General features: G+C 43.6%; 1 protein-coding gene across 11 annotated transcripts in view; it reads right to left on the bottom strand.

Moving 5' to 3' along the window:
- phrf1 (PHD and ring finger domains 1) overlaps window positions 1–24,258 on the bottom strand; it is a 110,074-nt gene that overhangs the window by 5,489 nt on the left and 80,327 nt on the right. For 10 of the 11 annotated variants that reach the window (XM_069903897.1, XM_069903902.1, XM_069903888.1 and 7 more), the window contains 5 exons: window positions 19,791–19,922; window positions 15,959–16,110; window positions 10,007–13,351; window positions 5,622–5,779; window positions 3,921–4,199 (listed from right to left, as the gene is read on the bottom strand). In XM_069903897.1, the coding sequence (XP_069759998.1) occupies window positions 3,921–4,199; window positions 5,622–5,779; window positions 10,007–13,351; window positions 15,959–16,110; window positions 19,791–19,922 (4,066 nt within the window). The remainder of the gene's footprint in view (window positions 1–3,920; window positions 4,200–5,621; window positions 5,780–10,006; window positions 13,352–15,958; window positions 16,111–19,790; window positions 19,923–24,258) is intronic. The other variant, XM_069903922.1, reaches the window with a different exon arrangement.

The following is a 24,258-nucleotide window of genomic DNA, read 5'->3' as shown; positions in this document are numbered from 1 at the left end:
TGACCTCCAGACAGAATACTTTCCTTCCACCACTACTCTTCCTACTCTCTGCTTTCTTCCTACGCCAATAATTTATCCACACAGCTAAGGTTTCGCTGATTCCATGCCTCTTTTTTTTCTTATTATGGTTCTTTTTTCTTTTCAGATTTCCAGAATCTGCAGTGTTTTGATTTTCATTCAGCCAATTTGTCTATAATATAATTTTTGTTTTAAATTCTCCAGCAGGCAGGCAGGATCAATCAACTCCGCCAGTAACATGACCTGACGGTTCCAAAACCACAGCTGCCACTTACTGTGGTCAATACCAGCAGGGTGAAGGCTTCACCATGAATGAATGGTGACATAGATGTCACAGCCTTGATACTGGAACATCAGGACCACATTGGGAAAAGAGAGTCAGTAATGATGAAGATATTTGGGACTAAGCTCTAAAGTTATACACTCTTTAGTTGGGGAGAGGAACAGATCTTAGAGCATTAGATGTTGAAGAAAGGTTTGCACAAATATAACCATTTCCTAACTTGAGAATATCCCAAAGCTTTAATGCCCACAATATTTCTAGTGAAGTAACTGCTGCAGTGTGAGTACAAACAGAGGTGCTCTCTGCTGGCTAAGTCCTTCTAAAAAAATGAAGGCGATGTCCTATTCCATGTTTTTATTGACGGGTTCTTGGTCAAGTTGTAAACACTGGCCAAGGCAAATGGGAGATGTTCTGCAAACATCCAACCAAGATGGCAGTGGGGACTTGTTTAACACCTCATCTGAAGGTGGGGCCTCTGCAGATTCAGCATTCACTGCACTGTCAGCCTGGATGACAGAGGCTTTGTCACCTGGTCACATCTCCACACCATAGCGTGATCTGGGGGAAAACTTATTTCCTCACCTGGGTGAGATTAGGATGTGACTAAGAGTCTTGAAATGCACAAATGTGGGCCAGACTATTGACGGTAATGTCAGGAAGCATTACATCACAGAAAATAGTAATAAGCTGGAATTCTTTACCTACAAAAGCTGCCAAATCTTGGAGAAGTTTACCTCAGGTTAAGGAGTCCATCTAACTGGTTAAGGATCTGACAGCCTTCTCTGTTTTGGCAGAACCAGTTCAGGGGGTTGAACCAGTTCACCGGGTTGAACCAGTTCACCTGTGCTCTTTTCAGCTGGCTGAACATTCTCCCCATTGCCAGGAAGAAAAAAAAAACATCCTTAAAATATTAAAAACAAGGTTTAAAAGAGCAGGAGAAAATGAAGCTTGAGCAGGGAACTATTATCAGTGAAGCAACTATGAGAATGGACGGGATAAATGGTTGTCACATGAAGCACATGCAGCTCCAATAGGGCCGTCCAAAGGCATCTGGCACGTCTGAGGGAAGGGACTTGCCTGTATAAATTGAGCTAAATTCTACAATTCACAAGAAAGGTTAAAGAACTACAAGACAAGTGAATGGCGTTTAATGAAACAACAAAATCAAGACCATGCATCATGGTCAGAGAATGAACAACTCCTGACAGATAACAATGTACATGTTAAAAATAACATTTTTTTAGGAGCTAGGAACCCAGAAGAATCAAATTTATCTGAAACGAAGGGCAAGTATTTACTGCTGTAGCTATGAAGGCAGAGCCTATTGTGAAAACCCCTGGCCACAGACAAGACCTTTGCATGTTCACCTATTGTGAATGCCCTCATTGTGGTAACATGTTGTATAAACTTGTCTTTGATCCCAATCACCTGTTGGGAATTGGGGAATAATTAGCATACCACAGCCCTGTGAAACCCCCCCCCTCACTAAGACAGTGAGAACATGCTGGGAAATTAGTTTGGCAGTATAATACAGGAGTTTGCTGCATTAAGTTTCTACTAGTGTGCCCCCAACTCCTGGAGTGCCTACTAGTGGCTGGGTTCTACTAGAGTGTCCCCAACTCCTGGAGTTCCTAGGTTCTACTAGAGTTCCCCCAACTCCTGGAGTACCCCCAGCTCCTAGCACAGTGTTATGATGAAGGCTTCAGTTCAAAGAGTTCTGAGTAAACAAGATGAAAAACATGTTAGTGATAGGTGTGGCAGCAGAGCACGTAAACACATCTGTAATTTAACATTTCAAGTAAGCTAAGGATGGTGCAGTGAGACAGCCAGCAAGACTAAACACAGGAGATGACAGGTGCTGGCATCTGGAGCACAAACTTGTTAAAAGGAACATCTTTTTTTTAGGAGCTCAGAACACTGCTGGAGAAACCCAGCAGGTTTCCAGCAGCATCTGTGGAAACAAAGGGATGATTGATGTTTGGGATCAAAACCCTTCATCAGTGCACAAATTATCAACCATTGTTTTCCCTTCAGTGTTGCTGCTCAACCTACTGACTTCTTCCAGCACTGAGGTGGCCTCCCAACTCCAGTGACCTCAAGTGCTGTCTGTGTAGATATTGCACATTCTCCCTGCGAATGTATGGGTTTCACCCTGGTGCTCCAATTCCTACCCACATTTCAAGCAGGTGCTCGTAGGTTAATCCTTAGTGTGAGTGAGTGACAGGTGAAACAAGGGAATGGAGAATTATACAGCCCTGTACCCACCTCATCCACATTGACTGTGAAGCTGATCAGTGCTCTTCCTACATGCCTTCGTTGGACCTATATCCCTTCAGACTTCCTATCCGAATAATTGGGAGATTGTGGCTGATGGGAATGCGGAGTGAGAGTGTAGAGTTGATAGCCCAGGAATAATTCAGCATTGTGTACTAGCCAGTGGCTGAGCTCAACATCTAGGGAAGGGAAAAATTAATCTATCAAAGGAGTAAGGGAGACTATGATCAGGTCATGGATGAGCTCACTTTACCAAGCATTCACTATGAAAATTTATGGAGAATATTTTGAACATAGTTTTGGGTTGGTAACCAAGTTATTGTTTTGAAAAAAATAGTTTTTGAGAATTTGATTAAGGAGAGAAAAGTTGTAATAGGGACAAAAACAAATTGCTAGAGGAACTCAGAGAGTCTCACAGCAACTGAGTGGAGTAACAGACAGATGATGTTTGGAGATTAAATGCTCCCAGTCCATTCCTCTCCATGGATGATGCCAAGTTTCTCCAATAGTGTTTTGTTTTAGATTCCAGCATCTGCTGTATCCTGTGTCAAAGATGAAATTACACTTCAATCGATGAGACACTAGTCACCTGGAGAAGATGCAAGTCTCCAGTTAATCCTTCCATAAAGATGACCTTACAGCTAGGCTCAGTGTAGGGCCTTAGAGGTGGTCTGTGCACACAGTGGCTAAGTTACTTAACTGGTGTTCAGAGGTAAAAATCACATGATCTGTAGTTTGAATTCTACCCTGGCATTAAGAGAATTTACATTCAAATAGGCAAATAAATCTGGAATCAAAAGCTGGCATCAGTAACGGGTTTGGAGAAACCTCCAGACCAGAGAAGAGACTCAGGGGAAGAAGTCTGCCCTACGGGTGACTCCTGCCTCAGAGACAATAAATAGTGGATATCAGCAACTTCCCCATCCCATAAAGGAATAAAGTGGACACAAATGTCACTATCCCTTGATCTCTACCCTGCTTTTCACTGTAGATCTTTGATTATTTTCTGAATTGCTTTTTTAAAGTTGGCATGAGATCTGCTTTCATTGCCTGCTCTAGCAATGACTCTCAAGCCACAGTAGGCTGCGCAACAAAAGATTTCCTCTCCTGCTGAGTAGGTGGCATCCAAAGTGCTGTGTGGGAAAGATTTTTACAAGCACAGTGTTAAAGCTAGTGGAGGGACACATCACAGAATCACGGGCTCATTGGGGATCTGCAGAAAGCAAAGGACCACATAAACACTTCCATGATCCAGCTGCTGAGACCAATGAAGCAAGAGCCCCAAGATGTGAAATGCTCTGACCAGACAGTGGCAGCTGAACGAGCTGCATTCACATTCTCTTACATTCTCACTCTGAGTTCTGTCCTCGGAGGCTTTGTTATCAGTGTCCAGATTTCCTTCCACTTGTGGTCCATGTGTTTCAGCAGCCAGAGAAGAGGCTCCAGTCCCAGCTTGGTAGGTGGGCTGTGACAGTAATGGAGGCACAGGAGTGGACCCAATCAGAGGGATATTTCCTTGGACGACATACGGAGGGGCTGGCTGGCTGACTGGTGCGTAGGGGGGTGGATGAAGTGGTGGGAACGGTGGCATAAACGGAGGTGGCATGTTGAGTTGGTTAAATGCCTGAAGGAGGGAAAGAGAAAAGATATGAGAGGATGAAGAGCTACAACAGAAGCCAGGCGACAGGACTTAGCGCACCACATGCTTCATCCGCTAACGTGAGACTCAATCAATGCCCAGTCTGTGTCAGCATTCAGCCAGTGTACCACCAACAAGCAGTGGCACTCCCTGCTGTTTCAGAGACACCGTTTTGAGTGCTAGCTCCCAAAGTTCACCAACGAGCCCTGGTTGCTACACAGCCATCACTGGAGCAGTTGTTTCATAGACCCTTACAGCTGTGGGGAAATGGTGGTTCCGTGGTGCTCTGTGATCCGCCACCCACCCCCACAAGATGCACCTTATGCAAGGGGTGATGAGACCATTCTCAGTGCGAGGGCTAGGGCTCACTGGGCCAGGAGAACTAACATGGCCAGCTGTGCCCAAGAGCAAGCTTTACTCTACCTCGCACCGATACACATGGGAGTATTGGACAATGACAGTCTATTACATCCCAAAAACAACATACAACCAAGGAAAAGTCCTGAGCAGCAAGGAAATATTCACTGTACTGGGCTTTAATGAAAAATCCCATGAGGGTGATGGACCTTTGCATATTTTCAAATGTACCTATAAATTTAAATTTAAACATACGGCACGGTAATAGGCTCTTCTGGCATACGAGCTTGTGCCGCCCAATACAGCCAATTAACCTACAATTCCCCCCTACAAGTGCAGTCAGAGCTGGCCTTGATTACAAGAACAGTGGTCCCATCTGTAGGCCTACATCTGGCTACAAGGATCTTTTAACCATGTCTTTTCTCAACAGGAGCAACCTTCAAATCGAGTCATGTATTTCACCATTAAAATTAGTACCCTAAACTTGACGTCCCAAAAGGCAAAAACAAAAACAGCTCCTGGATGTCTAAACTAAATCAGAAAATGCATGAAATATTTAGTGAATTAAGCAGTGTGTGCAAGGAGGCATTCATGGTGATAACCTATCACCAAAACTTTTCATGTTGAAATGTTTTCTGGGGCACTATCTTACCAAGTGTGTCCTTAACTTGGGACGTACTTTTACTTTCTGCTATTATTCAATATGTTTTAATTAAATAAGAAATGATAAAAAGAAAAATGAATTGTGTTTCTGTGTATTTCTCGCAACCTCTGGACCTCCCAGGGTCCATTACAGTGAAATACTTTGTTCTAGAGTCATTGTTGTAATGTTGGAAATGCAACAGGCCTTCTTCACTGAGCAAGCTCCAGGCGCATCAATGTTACAAAGACTGGGTGGTGTTGCTGAAGGTTACACAAGTCAGGCTAGTGGAGAGAATTTGACCATGAAACTTGCCTGGAAAGGAATTAAAAGCATTGTTTTTGATGTAAAGCCTAACCACCAGTCAGGAATAAAGCAGACGCACAGCAAGATGGAGTGTTATCACCAACCTGCGGTGGAAATAGAGTGGGGAAAATCGGAGGAGGGATCATGTAATTTGGGGCTGGAAGCTGAAACATCGGCACTTGGTTTGGTGGTTGACTGGTTTCTGGGGGTTTCCAGCTGCTTTCTTTGTTGTATCTGTGCGTTCTGTAAGACAGTGAGGACCCTGCAAATAAACAGATAGGTTAGTGTAAAACCAAGCCATCTTGCAAAATCCAAATAGTGTCCTTATAGTACCACTCATTCAAGTAGACATGATGTGGGTTTAAAAACGGGTTAAAGAAAGCTCTTGGTGCCTGCCACATTGACCATCGCCAGTGGGCTGATATCACCTCAAACCGTGCATCTTGGCACCTCACAGTTTGGCGGGCAGCAACCTCCTTTGAAGAAGACCGCAGAGCTCACCTCACTGACAAAAGACAAAGGAGGAAAAACCCAACACCCAACCCCAACCAACCAATTTTCCCTTGCAACCGCTGCAACCGTGTCTGCCTGTACCGCATCGGACTTGTCAGCCACAAACGAGCCTGCAGCTGACGTGGACATTACCCCTCCATAAATCTTCGTCCGCGAAGCCAAGCCAAAGAAAGAAAGGCTTGGGGGAGTGCAGAGGAATTTTTTAAATCTTGCTATCTGGAACACTCTGTTGTGGGGGTGGTGGAGACAAATCTTCTCCCAATATTTATGAAACATCAAGATGAGCACTTGCTACAGAACAGTGGTTCCCAACTTTTTTATTTCCACTCACATACCACCTTAAGTATGACATAGGTATGCTGTGGTTAGTAAGGGATTACTTAAGGTGGTATATGAATGGAAAGAAAAAGGTTGAGAGCCATTCGTCTAGAAGGGCTTCATGGTGGAAAATAGGATTAGTATAGATGGGAGATAGTGGGATGAAGGACCTGTTTATGAATCTAACAACACACCTAACTTTTCTCAAGCTACCCATGGGCTAATACCTATGAGTGGAGGTCATCCATGCTGCCAGAAGCTACAATTCAATGCTTATCCATGACCAGCAGACTTACCCATTCTGAAAGGTTTTGTCATTTCACTTACTGTGTGGAAAAAGTTGTCCCTCTTAAATTTTTCCCCCTCAGCCTAAATCTATGCCCTCCAGTTTTAGACTCTCCTACCCTACGAGAAAGACTGTGACCATTCACCTTATCCATGATTTTATGAACCTCTCCAAGGTCACCCCTCAGTCTTCTACATGACAGAGAAAATACTCCCAAGCTATTCAGTCGCTCCTTATATCTCAAGATTGCCAGTTCCTGCAACACCCTTTCCAGCTTATTGACATCATTCCCAGAGTTGGGTCACCACAATTGTGGAAAATTCTCTGTCTGGTCTCACCTACATGTTCCTGCTCCTGTACTCAATGCCCTTATGAAGGTAAGCATGCCAAGCCATCCTTTTCACCCTGTCTATCCATGTCACCACAAGATCTACAACACTGGCTTGGGCCCTACCATTCACTGTGCAAGTCCCATCTTGGTTAAACTTCTCAAAACATTATCTGAGCTAGTTGCAGTGTGATGGCTTCACACCCATCACCTGGATGCTGCACCCAGGCTCCAGCTTTTGCACCCAGGAGCTACAGTTTCTTCACATCACACAGAGGAAATTGAATTCGCTGGAGACTAGCTACGGTTGTAGAGGGAAGCTCAGGAGGAAGGCAGAATGGATTATACCCTCCGCACACCTCATTATAAGATGGCTGCAAATGCTTAGCCTTCTGTTTGGCCATGTGATCCACCATTGCTTACAATATTGTTGGAGCCTTTTCCTCCTGCCAGGAGTTTATTACTTATCCACCATCATTCAAAGCAGAGCTTTGATTTGATCTGTTCACAGAATGTTTCTTTCTATTTATTATTTGCAACAACTAATGACCAAAGTAGAAAACTGTGTACTGGTTCTGATAAAGAGTATGCAACGTAGAAATAAAGTATGGCCAGAATTTAACCACAGGATCTATAATGGAATGACACAAGGTATTTAAAAAAAACCAGATATCCTGCAATGCTGACTTTGAGCTTTGGTGTTCCTTGATTCATTGGGAACTTGGCAATAGAGACGAGCAGAAACCATCCCAGCAGCCTCACTCACTTTTATTATCAATTTCCTTGGTCATTGTCGGTGGTATTAATTCTGAAATCAGGAAGCCCACCCAAGATGAGAAAGATTTTGTGTTATCTAAAGGTGGCTCTCTGTGCTGGTAGTATGAAACACTGGTGAGGTTAGAGGTGGTGCAATGAGATATTCTAGTGTCACCAGCTATTATAAACATTATGCAATTTCTATAATCAATAACACCTTCCAGCCCAGGTTCTACTAGGTGTCTACAAAACATTGGCAATATATCTTTGTCTCCTATGGACGCTGAAAGACTGGCTGAGTTCCTCCAGCATTTCGGTGTGTTTTTTCTACAATATGCTAAATAGACACAAATTCAAGCTTAGGATGCCAATGGAAGTTAAAGCAGTGGCAGAAAATTCACTCAGTGCCAAGTTAATGATACCTTGAAGAGTAATCAGAACTCCTTAAATTTCAAGGAGCTTATGGATAAGGACACACTTAAGTCTTGTAGAAAAGCAAATGACAGAGTTAGACAGAGCTTAGGGATTTTCTTTCGGAACAGCTGTTATCAGGCAAGCCCACATTGACATTTAGGAGTTGTTTATGGATCAACAAGTAAAACCCATTATCCAGAATTCAATCAACTGGCAAAAAATAAATATACATTTATGTACTTATTGATGTGATTTACAATTAAAATTTTAAAATAAAATATTTTAAAAGTAAAATAAATAAGTAAATAATACGCAAGTTTAAAATTGGCACCCCCTAGTGGCCAGTTTGCCAAAATATGCCACACACAATCTCAAGCAACTGGAAAATTTACTTATCCTGCAACTAATCCCCATAGGTGTGGATACCGGGGGTTTTACTCTATTAGCGTCCAGACCAGAATGTTCCAGTGCAAAATAAAAAGAACAGGGATGGCAAGGTAAGAGGGATGATGTGAGAAAAAGGAAGGCATGCAAGGTTCAGGGAGCTACAATCATACAGGGCCTGGGATGTATAATGGGATAATATAGATGGCAGAAAATAGCTCAAGCAGGGTAATAAGGTCAAAAGAGGCAATGAAATGTCCTTGGTGAGCAAGGCATTTTATACTTGCATTAGAAACAAATGGATTACGAGGGAGAGAAGGACCACTCAAGGACAAAGGAGGGAATTTATGCTTGGAGTCAGAGGAAGTAGCTGAGGTATTAAATGAGAACTTTGCTTCAGTGTTTACCAGGGAGAAGAACATGGAGGACAGTAACAGGGAGCATAATGTGGAGAATGCTCACATGTTAGGTTGTTTGAAAATCAAGGGTGATGTTGGTTCTTTTGAGGAGAATTAATGTGGATGTCCCCAGGATCTGATGGAACATATCATCAGATAGTGAAAGAAGCACAAGCAAGTAAAGGAGATTGTTGGGGACTTAACAAAGATCTGTGCATCCTCACTAGTTACAGGAGAGGTCTCAGAGGTCTGGAGAGTGGCTATTGTTGTACCTTTCTTCAAGAAGGAAATAAGGATAATCTAGTAAATTATAGGCAAATGAGCTTCACATCAGTTGCAGGGAAGCTATTGGAGAGGAAATTTAGAGATGAGATTTATGCACATTTGGAAAGTCACAGTCAGATTAGGGACAGCAAACATAGCTTTGTGAGAGGTAGATCATGTCTTACCAATCTGAGGAGGTGTCAAAGATGGATGATGAGGGTAAGGCAGTGAATGCTGCCAACATGGACGTTAGTGAGGCATTTCATATGGTAGGCTGATCCAGAAGCTACAGATGCATGGAGTTCATGACTAATTGACAGGTTTTGATACAGAATTGGCTGACCCATGGAAGTTGGAGGGTCATGGTGTGTAAACACATCAATATGAAGAGGAAGGAGAGATATCTCTTGTGCACAAGCAGCAGTTTTGGTTTCACTTGGACATTATATTTGGCACAGACACGTGGGCTGAGAGACCCATTCTTGTGCCGTACTGATCTAGGTTCTAAAACTGTGCAAATACACCATCCTGCATTGACATTAGATCAAGCACCAGATTAATTGCAGCAGGAGGAACATCCAACAACATTTTGGGCTTCAGTGCAAACTGAGTGAAAACAATGAACAAGAAAGGTGGCAGATGCTGAAAAACTGGAGCAACACACAAAATGCTGGAGGGCCTCAGCTTTCCCGGTGAAGGGTTATGGACTGAAACGTTGACTGTCCATTGACTCCTCCAGCATTTTGTGTGTTGAAAACAATTAATCTGTAATGACACTGTGATCAGAATTTAAATGCAGTCTGATCCAAAAGAAATTGGGACACTCACTTGCAGGCCTCCCAGAGGGAACTTCATCCTTCTCCGAGTCCAAGTTCCAAGTTACTCTCTTCACGAGAGGCTTGGCTTTAACTCCGGTACTTTGTGCACCTGCTTCAGGCTCTGTCTTTATTTTCACAGGCTCTGGCAACTGCAGGAGTGGAATCTCTCCACATTCCTTACTGCTCTCCGTTTTCACTGATCCCAGGTTTTTCTCTGATGATTTATTTCCATCGATTTCCGATTCCTCTTGCTTAGTTATACTGCTTGAAGCAAGGCACACCGTCTCTTGCTTTGGTTCTTCCTTCTGGAAGCACACACGTGGTGCACCGTTTTCTACTTGCTCACTTTTACAGGTCTCTGCCTCCATACCTGAAGGGACAGGGCTTTGTGGCTTCTCCGTCGTACTCATGTCCACAGCTTCTTTTTGATCATCTGCTGATATTGCTGGCTTAACAGATTCCAAAGCATCAGCTCCAGCCAAAGGTGGCTCAGTTTTTGCTGGAAAAGGTTGGGGAAGTGGCTGGTCTTCAAGTGGCAAGGCTTCTTCATTTTCTGCCATAGGTGCAATCTCCTCTTCTTTACATAGACATAACAGCGGAATAGAAACCTCCTCTGCAACAGCATGCACCTGAGAAGGACTTCTGACCAGGAAATACTCAGAGGGAGCACTATGACCTTTAATTTCTGCTTCCGCTTGACTTGTCAGTGTGCCATGATCAACTGCAGGAAACCTGTCCATATTGTTGGCCCCTGAGTTCTCACATTGGGAGCTGGACTCCTTGCTTTGTTCAGGAAGTTCAATCTGCTTTGCTTCTTCTTGTACTGCTTCATTGGGCACCATTGATTCCTCTTTTAGGTCTACTGAGTGGGAAGAGCTCTGGTCAACAGGCACATCATGAGCATGTTGTGAGCTCTCAGCATGACGGGAACTGGTTAGCTCTGGCATGGAGGCATCCTCTTCTGTAGACTCCAGTTTGGTGGAAGGTGACATTTTCTTTTGCTCTGAATCTTTCTCACCAGATACCACTTTCTCCTGAGTATAGTTCCGTCTTCGTTCGACTTCTATGGCTTGCCACTTTGACTGTAAGCCTCTATCTCTAGACCTGGATCTACTCTGGTCCCTTGACCGTGAACGCGTTCTTGATCGAGTTCTTGGTTTCCTCCTTTCTTTGGATCGGGACCGAGTCCTTGACCTTCGCTTTTCCTTGTACCTCGAAGACCTTCTTTTCTCCCTTGAACTTGATCTAGTCCGTGACCGTCTCTTATCCCGTGAACTGGATCTAGACCTTGATCTTCTTTCTCGAGAACTAGATCTGGACCAAGACCTGGCCTTCTCTCTAAACTTCGGCCAAGGCTTTTTCTTATCTCTGGATCTTGAACTGGATCTCGAGTGCCTTCTCTCCCTTGACCAGGAGGTTGAGCGCCTGCTTCGTCTTTCATACTGTTCCCGACTTGGGTCCCGTCGGTATTGCCTTCTCTTTCCTTTCTCAGTGCTACTCCAGGAGTGTTTGTAGGAACCTTTGTGGTCCCATGATCCAGAGACTCTTCTCCTCCTCTTGTGGCTGTCAGTGGATGCTTCAGAGGATGAGCTGCCTGACCTTCGCTCTCTCGACCGTGATCTAGAATGCCTTCCTCTCTTTTCCCGGAACCTTTCCTGTTTAACTTTCCGCCTCCGGTACCTTTCAGAGCTACTGGACCGAGACCGGGATCTAGATTTTGATCTCCATTGGTCTCTTGAATGTGATCTCAACCTTTTCCACTCCTTAGATCTTGACCTTGATCTGTAGCCCCCGTGTTTCTCGTGAACCATATTCTTGCTTCTACGCCGGCTGCGAGAACTTGATCTTGACCTTGAACGAACCTTTGAGTCAGTGTGGACTTTTTTATCAATTCTGCTTCTTAGTTCATTTTCTGGCGAGATATCAACATCATTTCTCATACTAGTGGGAACCATTTTGTCAACAGCTTTCAAAGTCCCTTCATCAGAACATGTAGATGACAGAACACTGGCACTGTCTACATTTACTGGTTGTTGCTCAGACCTTGGACCATCTTCAGACACCAAAAAGCTGCAAAACATTTGCCTCGTGTGCTCATTGTCCACACTGAATTCTGCACTTAATGTCATAACCCTGGGTTCAGTCTTATCCCCAGAGTCACAAGTGGGCTCCAAATCAGAGTCCAAAGAAGGTGCGGCCAAAGATTCATGAGTATCAAGATTTGAGGCTGGGTTTTCTGTTTCTCGAGGCTCGATTCTGCAAGATTCAGTTTGTCGTGTGTAGGATAACTGTGCAGCATCAGAATCAAAATAAACACTTAATGCTTCAGCTGCATTTTTATCTCCTCCAGAAATGGTGTTACCAGGGCTGGATGCCGGGGACTCTCTCTCACCTTCAGATCTTGACTCATTCCTAGCCGGGGTAGAATTGGATGAACTTGGGTCAGAACCCGTGGGTTCAAAAGGATCATATATATCATCTGTGTTTTTTACATTGGGTTGCAAATGTGAATGAGAGTCTTGTTTGCCGCAGTGCTGAATTTCATCGTCTGTGGGTTCGAATGGGTCGTATGCATCCAACTTAGGCAACCTTGCTGGGTGATCAGTGCCACCTACCACCTTCCTCCAACTCTGAGAGGACGACCTGGGAGTTGTACCTGGAGCTTGGAGCTTTCCCTGGAAAATGCTGGAGGAGTTAGCTGAGCCAGAGGCAAGAGAAGACTGAAGTCTTTCCTGGAATGGACTTTTGCTACTCTTTTCAAACTCTGCAGCAAGAGTATTGTTGTCATTGCCCACAAGTCTGCTGATCCGAGGCATTCCATCACCTTGCATGTTACTGCCAGTTTGATTCTTGATCTTTGGTATCCTTGGCAACTCGGAAATATCAAGCCGAGGAGATAGTTTAGGTGGAGCTCGGTTCAATGTGCCTACATTGTTTTTTATATGCAAATTGGAAGCGCTATTTAACCATCTGAAGGGTGTAAAGCCACTGGGACCCTTCTGACTGTCCCCTGCACTTTTACCAGGTGCTCCTGCCCGTTGTGTACCAGGGAAAGAAATGGACTCTCCTGGTCCACAGCCAACTGATACCTCGGGCATTGGAGTAAATGTTCCCGAGAAGGCAGGCCGCAAGTTGCTGGATACACTTTGTTTCCGAGGAGTTGATGGCAAATCAGATGTTGGAAAAGCAGCTGAGGTGGATTTCACAGGAGCAGTGAAGCCAGCAAATTTCCAGCCCCCTTTTGGGGCATTTGTGAAGTTTCCTGAGTTAGAAGCACTTGATGACGAACACCCACTGGTAGTCTCCCCTGTTTTACTTCTATCTGATGGTAACAGCGGAGGTTGGCCTGATGCAGCTGGAGAGAGCAAATGATAAAATGAACAAGTAACCAAGTACAAAGAGGGAGCACAGTTTAAACCAGTTATTCTCAACCTTTTTCTTTCCACTCACATACCATTTTAAGTATTCCCTATGCCATAGGTGTTCTGTGATTAGTAAGGAATTGCTTAAGATGGTATGTGGGTGGAAAGAAAAATGTTGAGAACCACTATAAAATGCTGTTTCATTTATGTACAGAGTGTTGTGAGGCAGGGAAAGAGCAGGTCCCCTTAGGGGCAATATTGACAATCTAGCATGGAGATGGGCAACATCCTACATAATGTTTTCCACCAAGGAGAAAGACATGGAAAATGGTGAATTCATGGAGGGGTACTCTGATAGTCCAGAGAATATCAGTATCATAAAATGGGAAGTGTTAGATGCCATGGGACATGCAAAGATTGCTAAATCCCTCTGGGTGGATGAGATTAATCTGAGGTTGGTGTGGGAATCAAGGGAGGAATTAGCTAGGGGTGTGAGGTGACAGAAGACCAGAGGAAAGCTAGTGTTTCTCTTCTGGAAGGGCAACAGGGATATGCCAGGTATCTACAAGCCAGTGAGCTAGTGAAAGGGCAGAATCCTGAGGGATAGGACTTGTGTACATTTGGAAAGGCAGGGCTTTGTGAAGGAGAAATCCTGTCTCACTAGTTTAATTGAGTTTATTGAGGAGGTAATTAAGAAAATTGATGAATGCAGAGTGGTAGATGTTGTTTATATGAGCTTTAGTAATGGAAAATCAGGGTTTGGCATGCTGGCCTTCGCTGTCTGTAACGAGTTTGTACATTCTCCCCGTGTCTGCGTGGGTTTTCCCCGGGGGTTCCGGTTTCCTCCCACCTTTCAAAATGTACTGGGGGTGTAGGTTAATTGGGCGTAAATTGGTAAATTGGACAGCACAGACTCATGGCCGAAAGGGCTTATTACCATGCTGTTTGTCTAAAATGCTTTTTTTCTAAAATTTCCTCTGCACCCTCTCCATAGCTTCCACATTCTTCCTACCATGAGGGAGACCAGAACTGAACATAGACCCTAAGTATGGACTCTCCAGAGATTTATACAGCTGCAACATGACATCTTGACTCAAACTCAATCTCTCAGCATGGTCGGCATAGGGGTTAGCACAACCCTGTAATAGCACCAGCGATCGGGACCAGGGTTTGAATCCAGTGCTGTAACATTCTCCCCATATCTGCGTTTTGGGTTTTTCCTGGGGGGGTCAAGTTTCCTCCCACTTTTCAAAGCATACTGGGGGTTGTAGGTCAATTGGGTGTAATTGAGTAGTACAGGCATGTGGGGTGAAATGACCTGTTACCATGCTGTATGTCTAAATTTAAAATTTAACGAAGCCCAGCATCCCATAGGTATTCTTAACTATCCTATCAATCTGCACAGCAACCTTAGGGGCTGCATGGATTTGAGCTCCAAGGTCCATCTGTTTGAGAAGTCAAATGGGGGTTGGAGCCCCAAAGAATGTTGATGATCAGAAGGACTTAGGGGTTCAAGTCCACAGTTTTCTGAGGATGCCAAAGAAGACATGTGGCGTGCTTTCCTTCATAGGTCTGATGTAGAATATAAAGGTTGGAACATTATGTTGGAACTTTAGACCACACTTGGAGGCTGTGAGCATTTCTGGTCATCACACTATAAGTATGTGGTTGCACTGGAGAGAATACTGAGGAGATTTCCTGCTGCTTTCCATCGATGCTGCGAGTTCTTCCAACATTGTGCATTGCACTAGTTCCCCAGCATCCGCAGACTTGTTTACGCACATTTAAGCTTGTCCCATTTACCTGCACTTGGCACAAATCCCTCAAAGCATTTCTCATCCCTGTATCTATCCAAATGTCCTTTCAATACCTTTATTGTACCCTCCTCTACCATTTCCTCTGGCAGCTGATTCCATATAACCCACCACCCTCTGTGAAAAAAAGATGCTCCTGAAGTTCCATCTGAATCTCACCCCTTGCAACTTTGAACCTATGTCCTCTAGTTTAAGACTCCCATACCCTGGGGAAAACACTGACTATTCACCTTATAGAGTCATACAGCTATACTATATTTATATTAATATTCATACTTAGAGAAGCCCCTCATGATTTTATAAACCTTGAGAAGGTCCATCCTCAGTATTGTCCACTCCAGGGAAAACCGACCCAACCTATTCAAGCCCTCAGCCCCACTTATGCATTGAGAGTAGGTAAGTGACCACTGGGAGTGTATGTAAAGTTGGAACTACTGAACAAACTGGGCCTAGGAGACTGAGAATATAATGATGCTCAAACACGTTTGAGTAATGCGGATGGGTGCCAGCTGTGGTGGTGTTTCCCGCTTGCTAATCATCTAACTCACAGGGTGGTGGGAACCTTAACCCTAATGCAGATTTGATTTCAACATTTAAGAAAGGTTTGGATAGGGGCATGGATGGGTGGGGCATGGAGGGCTATGGTCTGGGTGTGGGTCAATGGGACTAGACAGAGTTTGGACTCGATGGGCCAAAGGACCAGTTTATGGCTCTAACAGAATTATTAACAATGGAAATTAGTTCAAGCTGTTGAGATAAACGAACAAGCTGCGGTTTCGGTCTTACCTTTCGTCTTCAGTGATCCATCCCTGTTAATCACGATGTTGGAGCTGTCCATCAATAGAACATTCTGCTCAGCTAGGATACTTTCCAGCACGTCTGGTACATGCGTGGCTTCTGGTTGTGCCTCTGAGCCCACAGCTGGAAGTCGCCCATTACTGTCACACAGGGAAAACAAGGCTCATTGTTTTCTTGCAACCAGGACCAATTCCCTTTGCTGCAAGCCCATAGTGCAAGTGCAGAGGTAGAGAAAACCTCAGGAATACATCTTGCAGGTCCTACCTTTGCAATCTGGTTGCACGATGAGCTGACCACTCCACTCTGGGATGTTTGCTCTACCACTTTAATTTTGCACCAACTATCAATGGACTGAGCAGCCCTCAGCTTTGAACATAAGCATCAGTATTGTGGTGGCTGGGTCCTAAATCTTTGCTGCTCCACTCCACTCCACATTCAGATTAATGATGAAACATTGTACCCCTGTTCCTACCACATTGTAAAGAACTGCACTTCCAGTGCATGCCTGTTTCTGTCTCTCAGTGGCTAATGGGAAGCCTACAGTATCAAGTACCTTTCTTATTTCTGATCTCTTCTCATTCTGCCTTAGTGGATCATGTCCCTTCTGAGTGCAACAGTAACACTTTCGCTCGTAATATAATCCCTCCACTTCTTTTATCCCATCTAAAATATCAAAACTCTGGAATATCGACCTGATATACCTGTTCTCCTGCAGCCAGCTCTGTGTAATGGTTACAACATCATAATTCCATTTATTGATTCAGTCTCAAACTATGGCATAATTTACCTTTGTGCATCAGAGCAGTGAGCATGAAAGGCGAGGTCATATTGCAGCTGGGCAAAGCCACTTTTGGAATACTGCGTGCAGTTTTAAAAAAAAAATTAAAATTGAATATACACCATGGTAAGAAGCCCTTTCGGACCATGCCACTCAATTGACCTAAACCCTTGGTAAGTTTTGAACGGTGGGAGGAAAACGAAGCACCCGGGGAAAAACCACGCAGACACAGGGGAGAACCTACAGATAGCATGGGATTTAAACCCTGGTCTCAATCGCCAGTGCTAGAACAGTGTTGCACTAACTGCTGCCGACCAATGGTTATCACTACTTTACAGGAAAGTAGTGGGGGCTTCAGAGAGCATGCAAAACAGGTTCACCAGGATGTTGCCTGGATTGGATAGTATCAGTTACTGGTGCCAAAAAACAAATCTCCAGATGAACTCAGGGGTCTAGCAGCAGAAGTGATGGGGGTGGGGGGGGGGGGGGGGGGAAGGAAGTGTCACTATTTCATTTCAGATCAGATAGACCCTGAATCAGGAGGGGGATGATACCTAGTATAAAGAGGCTAGAGGGGGGGAGGGGGAAATGTGTGATAGGTAGTCTGAGAATGAATGAAAAATGACAGGTAGATGGAGCCACAAGAGCTCCCCCTCCACCATCAGACACCTCAACAACAAACTCAATCTGGGATTGATTTAAGGACTCCTACTTTGCACATTATTATTGAATATTTAGGACACAAGAGCAGGTTGGTGATGGGTGGAATTGGACAAGGAGAAAGAAAAGGTCAGGGGGAATAAGGTGGGGGAGGGTAAAAGAATAAGGCTGATGGAAGGTGATGTGGGGGGAGGGGGGAGGAGAGAGGGGGAGGGAGAGGGAGGGTAGAGGGAAAACAGGAGATAAGGGTTACCTGATTCAGTGTTCATGGACTGGGCTGTGGATCACCCAGGCGGAAGAAGTGCTGTTCCTCTAGTTTACATTGGGCCTCACTCTGACAGTGGAGAAGGCAGTCAATGGACAGGTCGGTGTGGGAACAGGAAGGGAAACTGAAATGGCAGCAATTGGGAACTCAACAGGATGACCAGTGCTGTCAGAGTGTAAGTGCTCTCTGCTGTCAAGTCTGCACTTGATCTCACCAATGTACATTGACGATTGTATTGGGCTTGGTTAGGAAGTTTGTGAAGAGACCAAAACTGGTGGTACGGTGTACAGTTAGAGGGTATTTAAGCTTTCAACATGATTAAATCAAATGGGAAATTGGCCAAGGGGCTGTATCTCAGACAAGTGTGAATCATTGCATTTTGGGACATCATGCTACAGTGACACAGGCTGTTGGTGAGACCGTGGTTGGAGCATTGTGTGCAGTTTTGGTCACCCCAATTGTTACTGGATTTTGTTAAGCTGAAAAGGGTGCAGAAAATATTCACGAAAATGTAATTGGGACTGGCAGGCTTAACGCGTGACTGAATGGGCTTGTGCTTTTCCCCAGGACTGTAGGAGACTGAGGGGGGGACATTATAGAGCAGGGGTGGTCAAACATTTTATGTTGTGGGCCACATACAGAAAAATATAAAGAAGCACAGGCCAAACAATATAAAGCCCAGCAGTTTTCAACCATTTACACTGCAAGAAAAATGACATCATTTCTAGTTATTTAGCATCTATTTATTTATTTAGTTATGCACTGCCATGTAGTCTAGTCTAAGAAGTGCAATGTACATTCAGTGCAATTTATTGTTAGAATCTATGTTCTACAGGCCACTTAAAAATGGGCAACAGGCTGTAGTTTGGCCAATCCTGTTATAGAGGCTTATAAATTCATGAGGGGCATAGATAAGGTGAAAGGTTATAGCACTTTTCCCAGGATGGACAAGTCTAAAACAAAAAGGCACAAGTTTAAGGTGAATGGGGAAAGATTTAAAGGGGACCAGGACAACTTTTTCTCCACAGAGGGTGGTAGGTGTGCAGAATTGGTAGAGGCAGAGACAATGTTATTATTTAAAAGAGTTTTAGACAGGCACATGGACAGGGAAGGCTTGAGGGATAAGCGCCAAAGCAGGCAAATGGGATTGGTAACCAGGCTGGAGGGGATAGGTTTAATGAAGGGCTTGTTTCCATGATGTTCATTCTATGACTCTATACTATAGTATCATTTAAAATGCCCCCAGTACACGCTCTGTTCTCACTGCTGCCATCAGGAAAGAGGTATAGGTGTCACAAGACTCGCACCACCAGGTTCAGGAACAGCTGCTCCCCCTCCACCATCAGACACCTCAACAACAAACTCAATCAGGGATTGATTTAAGGACTCCTACTTTGCACATTATTATTGAATATTTATTTTCTGTATTGCAGTTTGTTTGCACTTGCTTCTTGCTTACATTTCTCTCTTTTGTATACATATCTTTTCTTGAGTAGAGTTTTTTTGCATTACCGATAAGTAGAAATTCTGCCTGGCTTGCAGAAAAAAGAATCTCAGGGTTGTATGTGATGTCATGTATGTACTGATAATAAATGTGAATTTTAAACAAGCAGGGAACAAAGGGATAAGGACCATGCGCAGGCAGGGGAGCTGTTTAAATTGGCATCATGGTCAGTATAGACAAGGTGGGCCATCCTGTTCTATATTCTGAAGAACTGATGGGGGTTCCCTGCTTGGAACTAGTATGGAACTGATTGGTCAAATGGTTCTTTTTTTGTTGTAACGAGACAAAGGAAGAAATATAAGCTGATGGTCAGAATCAAAAACGTGAAGAAAGAAACAACAAAAGCCAATGAGTTCATCCTTCTGTGAGTAGAGATGAGCTGGTGCATGGAAGAATGAGCAGCACCCACCACCAAACGTTTATGGCTGCGAAACATTGAAGAGTATTAAAACATTAAGCAATTAGACTTTCCAACAGACTTTGGAAAGCAAGATGGTGCTGAACAAACCTCTGACACTCTCAGTGACCTCACTATATGTTAGTGAGAACAGCTGTTACCGATAGCCCAAGCAAACTTCCTGCCATAGTCATGATAAATCAACAGATCTCCTACCTTGATATTTTTACAGAGATGGGTCGAGCTACTGGCCGATGAGATCGCAGGGCTGAGTGGGAAAGAATCCTTCTCTTGTTACTGAAGGGGGACCCAAGATTTGTAGTGTCCTCACACACAGGTTCGTAAGCACTAAAAGATAACAACCAATTCTACAATGTTTAGTTTTTAAGCATTAAAACCTTGATGATTTTATGCAGAAATACTATGCACAATTAGACATCAGCACTCATTGATCTTTCCACACCAACTCTTCTACAATGTAAAAAGTCCCAAAGACCTTGAATGAATAAATACAAACTGAAAGAAGCTGGAAGGACTCAGCAGGTCAGGCAGCATCTGTAGAGAGAAATGGACCAACAATATTTCAGAAAAGATTTCCCAACCTGAAATGCTGACTGACCATTTCTCTCCACAGCTGCTGCCTGACCTGCTAAATCCCTCCAGCCCCCATTTCTTTGCTCAATTTTTTTGAGCACCCTGGACGGAATAAAATGCTGGTGTCTGGAATCATGGAAGAAACACAACTGTCCGTTTTGAAGAGCTAACTAATCAAAGCAAGCAAACCCAGTTTTGTGAAATAAGAATCACATTTGACAAATTGCTGGGGTTCTAATGAGGCATAATAAATATTGAGATGATTTCACGAGTGGGAGTGTACGGATCAGAAAAGTGCAGGGTTATGTAAAACTGATTAATCTCTTCTCATAAAGGGTAGTAAATCTGGAATTTTCTACATGGAGAGTCATGAGACGAGATCACTGGAGAGAAGTGATCCATTTTTGAAAGCAGGCTATGGGGAATGAGAAGAGTTTAAGCCTGGGGCAGATTTGCCATCGTCACACTGAAGGTCTGGGGATCTGCTCCTGTTTTCTTGTGTTCTAAAGACTACTCCATGGCACCTGACAGTTATGGGGGGGAAGTGCATTGGTGATCTTCACTCATCGGACCATGAAGCAGAAATGGACTCAATTTTTGTTGAATCAAGAAGCAAAGGTTAAAAAAAAGCATTGATAGCAGGTGCACGAGAGGCTGCAGATGCTAGAACCTGGAGCAAAATCAATCTGCTGGAGGAACTTACCCAGTCGGGAAGCACCCATGGGGGAAAACCCCATCATCAAAATCTTGATGAGTTATTTATTGGAGACCATATGGTTGTCATAATATTGTGGAAGGCAGTGAATTAGAATAGTTTATGTGACGGGGCAATACAGAATCATGAGAACCTTTAATCTCTGTGATAAGAGAATGCATACGAGAAGATTTTCTGGATCAGCATACGAGAGAAATACAAGTAGAGTGAGCCACACAGACCCATGAACTTGCTCAGTAATCAAGGTTATGGCATACCTTCTACCAGGAAGCCAGTTCCTAGCACTATTCCCACACCTCTTCCCTTAATACCCAGAAATCTGTCTGAAACAAATTGGGGAAAACCCTATTTTGAATTTGGTTTTGTGCAGAGGTTGGTTGATGATCTGATTTTTTTGGAGCCTTAAGTTTTCAAGGGAGACTGATCATAACATGATAGAATTTACAAAAATATATCGCCTCTTTCTTTAACCCCCCTCCGTAACTCAGCCTGTGACCTTCCGCGTACAAAACTCCAGAGCTTCTCCACCCTTTACGAGAAGAAATTTCTGTGCTCCTAAGTTTTAAATGATCACACGCATAAGATGTTTGAAATTAGACTTAAATTTAAACAAATAAAACTATTTAGGTCAAAAGGGTTACCTATGGGTAATGGGGAGACTAATTATGATTTTTACACAGAAATAAAGGAAAAATTCTGTTAAAAATTTGCGTAACTTACCTCCGGAGAGGTTGTTTACACAGCACTTTTCCTAAACATTTTTACACTGCCTTCCTGTGTTGCAGAGTTTGTCAAGAGAGTGAATGTCGTACTCATTAGCCCAGTTTCTTATGGAGTGCCTGCAGTCGATTTACACTGCAGCCACTCCGTAAAAATGTGTAGGGGTCTTGGTGGAAAAATTACAGGATAGAATTGAGCAAATAAATTCCATCAGGACATTTTTACACAGCCAGGGGAGCATAAAATATGTGGAAATTTTCTGCTTCTCAGTGCCTGTGTAAAAGTGCTTAATGTTGAAAAGTGTGATTGTGAACACTTGTGGAAAGGGGTGTGAGCATTTAAAGATAAAGTTGAACCTTCCTTTAAGGCACAATAAAAAGTGAAAGTGGTTGACAAGAGAGTTTAAAGATAGTATTATATCTAAGAACTTGTAAAAATTACCAGCAAAAGTAGAAAGCCTGCTGATGGGGAGCATTCGAAACCCAGCAAAAGCAAGTCCAGAAAAATGAAGCACAGTAAGATACCAGAGTAAACAAGAAAGAATCAGAAAAATAGACCACCCTTAAAGGTTAAAAAAGGGGCAAGTATAGCCATTTTATAGAAAGAAAAGGTTATACAATACAGGGGCTCTTCAACTTACGACAGGATGCATTCCGGCAAACCCATCATAAGTCTAAAAAAGTCGTAATTCGAAAAAGAAAAATGCACCTACAATTGCCCACCACTGTGCGAGAGTAGCGTGCCGCATATCACAAGCATGGGAATAGATCAGAATTTGAAAGTGAAAGTACGGATTCGTACCTTCATAACTTCGAAAAATCATACATCGGACCATCGTAAGTAGGAGAGCACCCGTAATTGGGAATAAGAAAACTGAGGAGGAATTAAACAACTGAATTCTGTCTATCGTGAAAGAACACACACTAAACCTACTGGATATATCAGACAATCGAGTTCAAGTGAGGCTGAGGAACTGAGGGAACTAATCAAAAATAGTACTTATGATGTTGGTGAACCTGAGCTGAAAATTCCTTAGGGTCCAATGATCTACATTCAAGTTTTGTGCCATCTGGGTTGGAGATACGGATGCTTTGGGTATATCTCCACAGTCCTACATTTTCTGGATTTGTGGAATGACGGTTAGTAAATGTTACTCCAATATTTAAGAGATGAGGGAGAGAGAAAAAAAAGTAAACCAAGCTGCTAGCCTAAGATCAGTAGTAGAGAAAACACAGGAATCAATAATGAAAGATGCCATAAAAAAACACAAAATAAAACAGAAGGGCTGAGCAGAGTCAACATAAGTTTATGAACAGTAAACATTAACTAACCTATGTGACTAATTCAATCGATAAAGGGTAAACAGGAAAGTCTGTAGATGCTGGGTTATCGTGCAATACACAAAAGTGCTGATAAAACTCACTAGGACACGCATCATTTAATAGAAAGTAAAGGGTGACCAATGTTTTGACCTGAGCCTCTTCCTAAACCCTGCCATTTTCCCCTGAAACCACAGGTGCCACACCTGTCTCTCTCTTTGTTCATCTTTTCCATAGTTTCACCACTCCCTCTTCCCCTCCCTGGCTCCATGTGCCCATCACCCACACAATTATCTCCCTGCTGCCTTGGTACACCTTTTGTTTCCCCCTCTCAACTGGTTACGTTGGCCCATCATTCTTCCTTATCACAGCAGCATCTGTCTCAACCCCTCATCTAGTTCAACCTATCACCTACCTGCGTCTGATTCACCCTTCCCTCTCACTGCTACATACTACTATCTTCCCTTTAAACACTAAGTCCTGATGCAACATCTGGATTGAAACACCACCCATCCCTTTGCCTCCAGATGCTGCTCAACCCATTGAGTTCTTCCAGTATGTCTCCAGTCTCGTGTCTCCAGAATCATCTACTTTGTGGCACAAGACAGAAATGTCGAGTATCTGTTCCATCACATGAGACTGTTTCCCCCTGTTGGAACCTGGATATTGCAGGAAATTGTTTACAATGAAGGCTAACATGCAGGTGCAGAAGATAATGAGAGGGTTTGATTACTGGCATGTGTCATTGCAATTCTTTATGGTCTTTGTGATACCGTACTTGGAGTATTGTGTGCAGTGTTGGGCATCCCTTACTCATAAAAGGATGGGCTTTCATCAAGGGAGATTCACTGGACTGGTTCCAGTGATGCTGAGCTGGCATTGATAGAGGTGGTGTAGACTGTGGCTGTACTTTCTAGTTCAGAAGTATATGGGATCTTCCTGAAACCTACAGCAATGCTTGATGGGTTAAATGCTAGGAGGATGCCCCAGCTGATGTGTAGGAATGAGGAGTTGGGGGCCATTCAGGACCAGAAAGGATATAAGGTTGATGAACATCTGGAAGTTCTATGTGCTAGACTGTGGTGAAGGTTCTGTTGTCAAGCTCATTAAATAGAGGTTGATGGGTAACAGGGGATAGTGCTGGAAAATGGATCAGGCATGAATTTGTCTGAAAGGACAACCTCCTCCCACTCCTATTCTGCTCCATATTCTGAAGGGCAGAAAGAAAGTGTCTGATCAACCAGTTGAGGGGATAGCAAAAGGGTCACTCTACACTGGGATTCACTTGGTTTGGTAAGATGCAGAGTCCCAGTAGGAAAACCCAGAGGGCAGAACC

The sequence above is a fragment of the Narcine bancroftii genome, chromosome 1 (assembly GCF_036971445.1).
Source record: "Narcine bancroftii isolate sNarBan1 chromosome 1, sNarBan1.hap1, whole genome shotgun sequence".
Taxonomy (NCBI): domain Eukaryota; kingdom Metazoa; phylum Chordata; class Chondrichthyes; order Torpediniformes; family Narcinidae; genus Narcine; species Narcine bancroftii.
The sequence above is the reverse complement of the archived record's forward strand: the minus strand, read 5'-3'. Positions and strand labels throughout refer to the sequence as shown.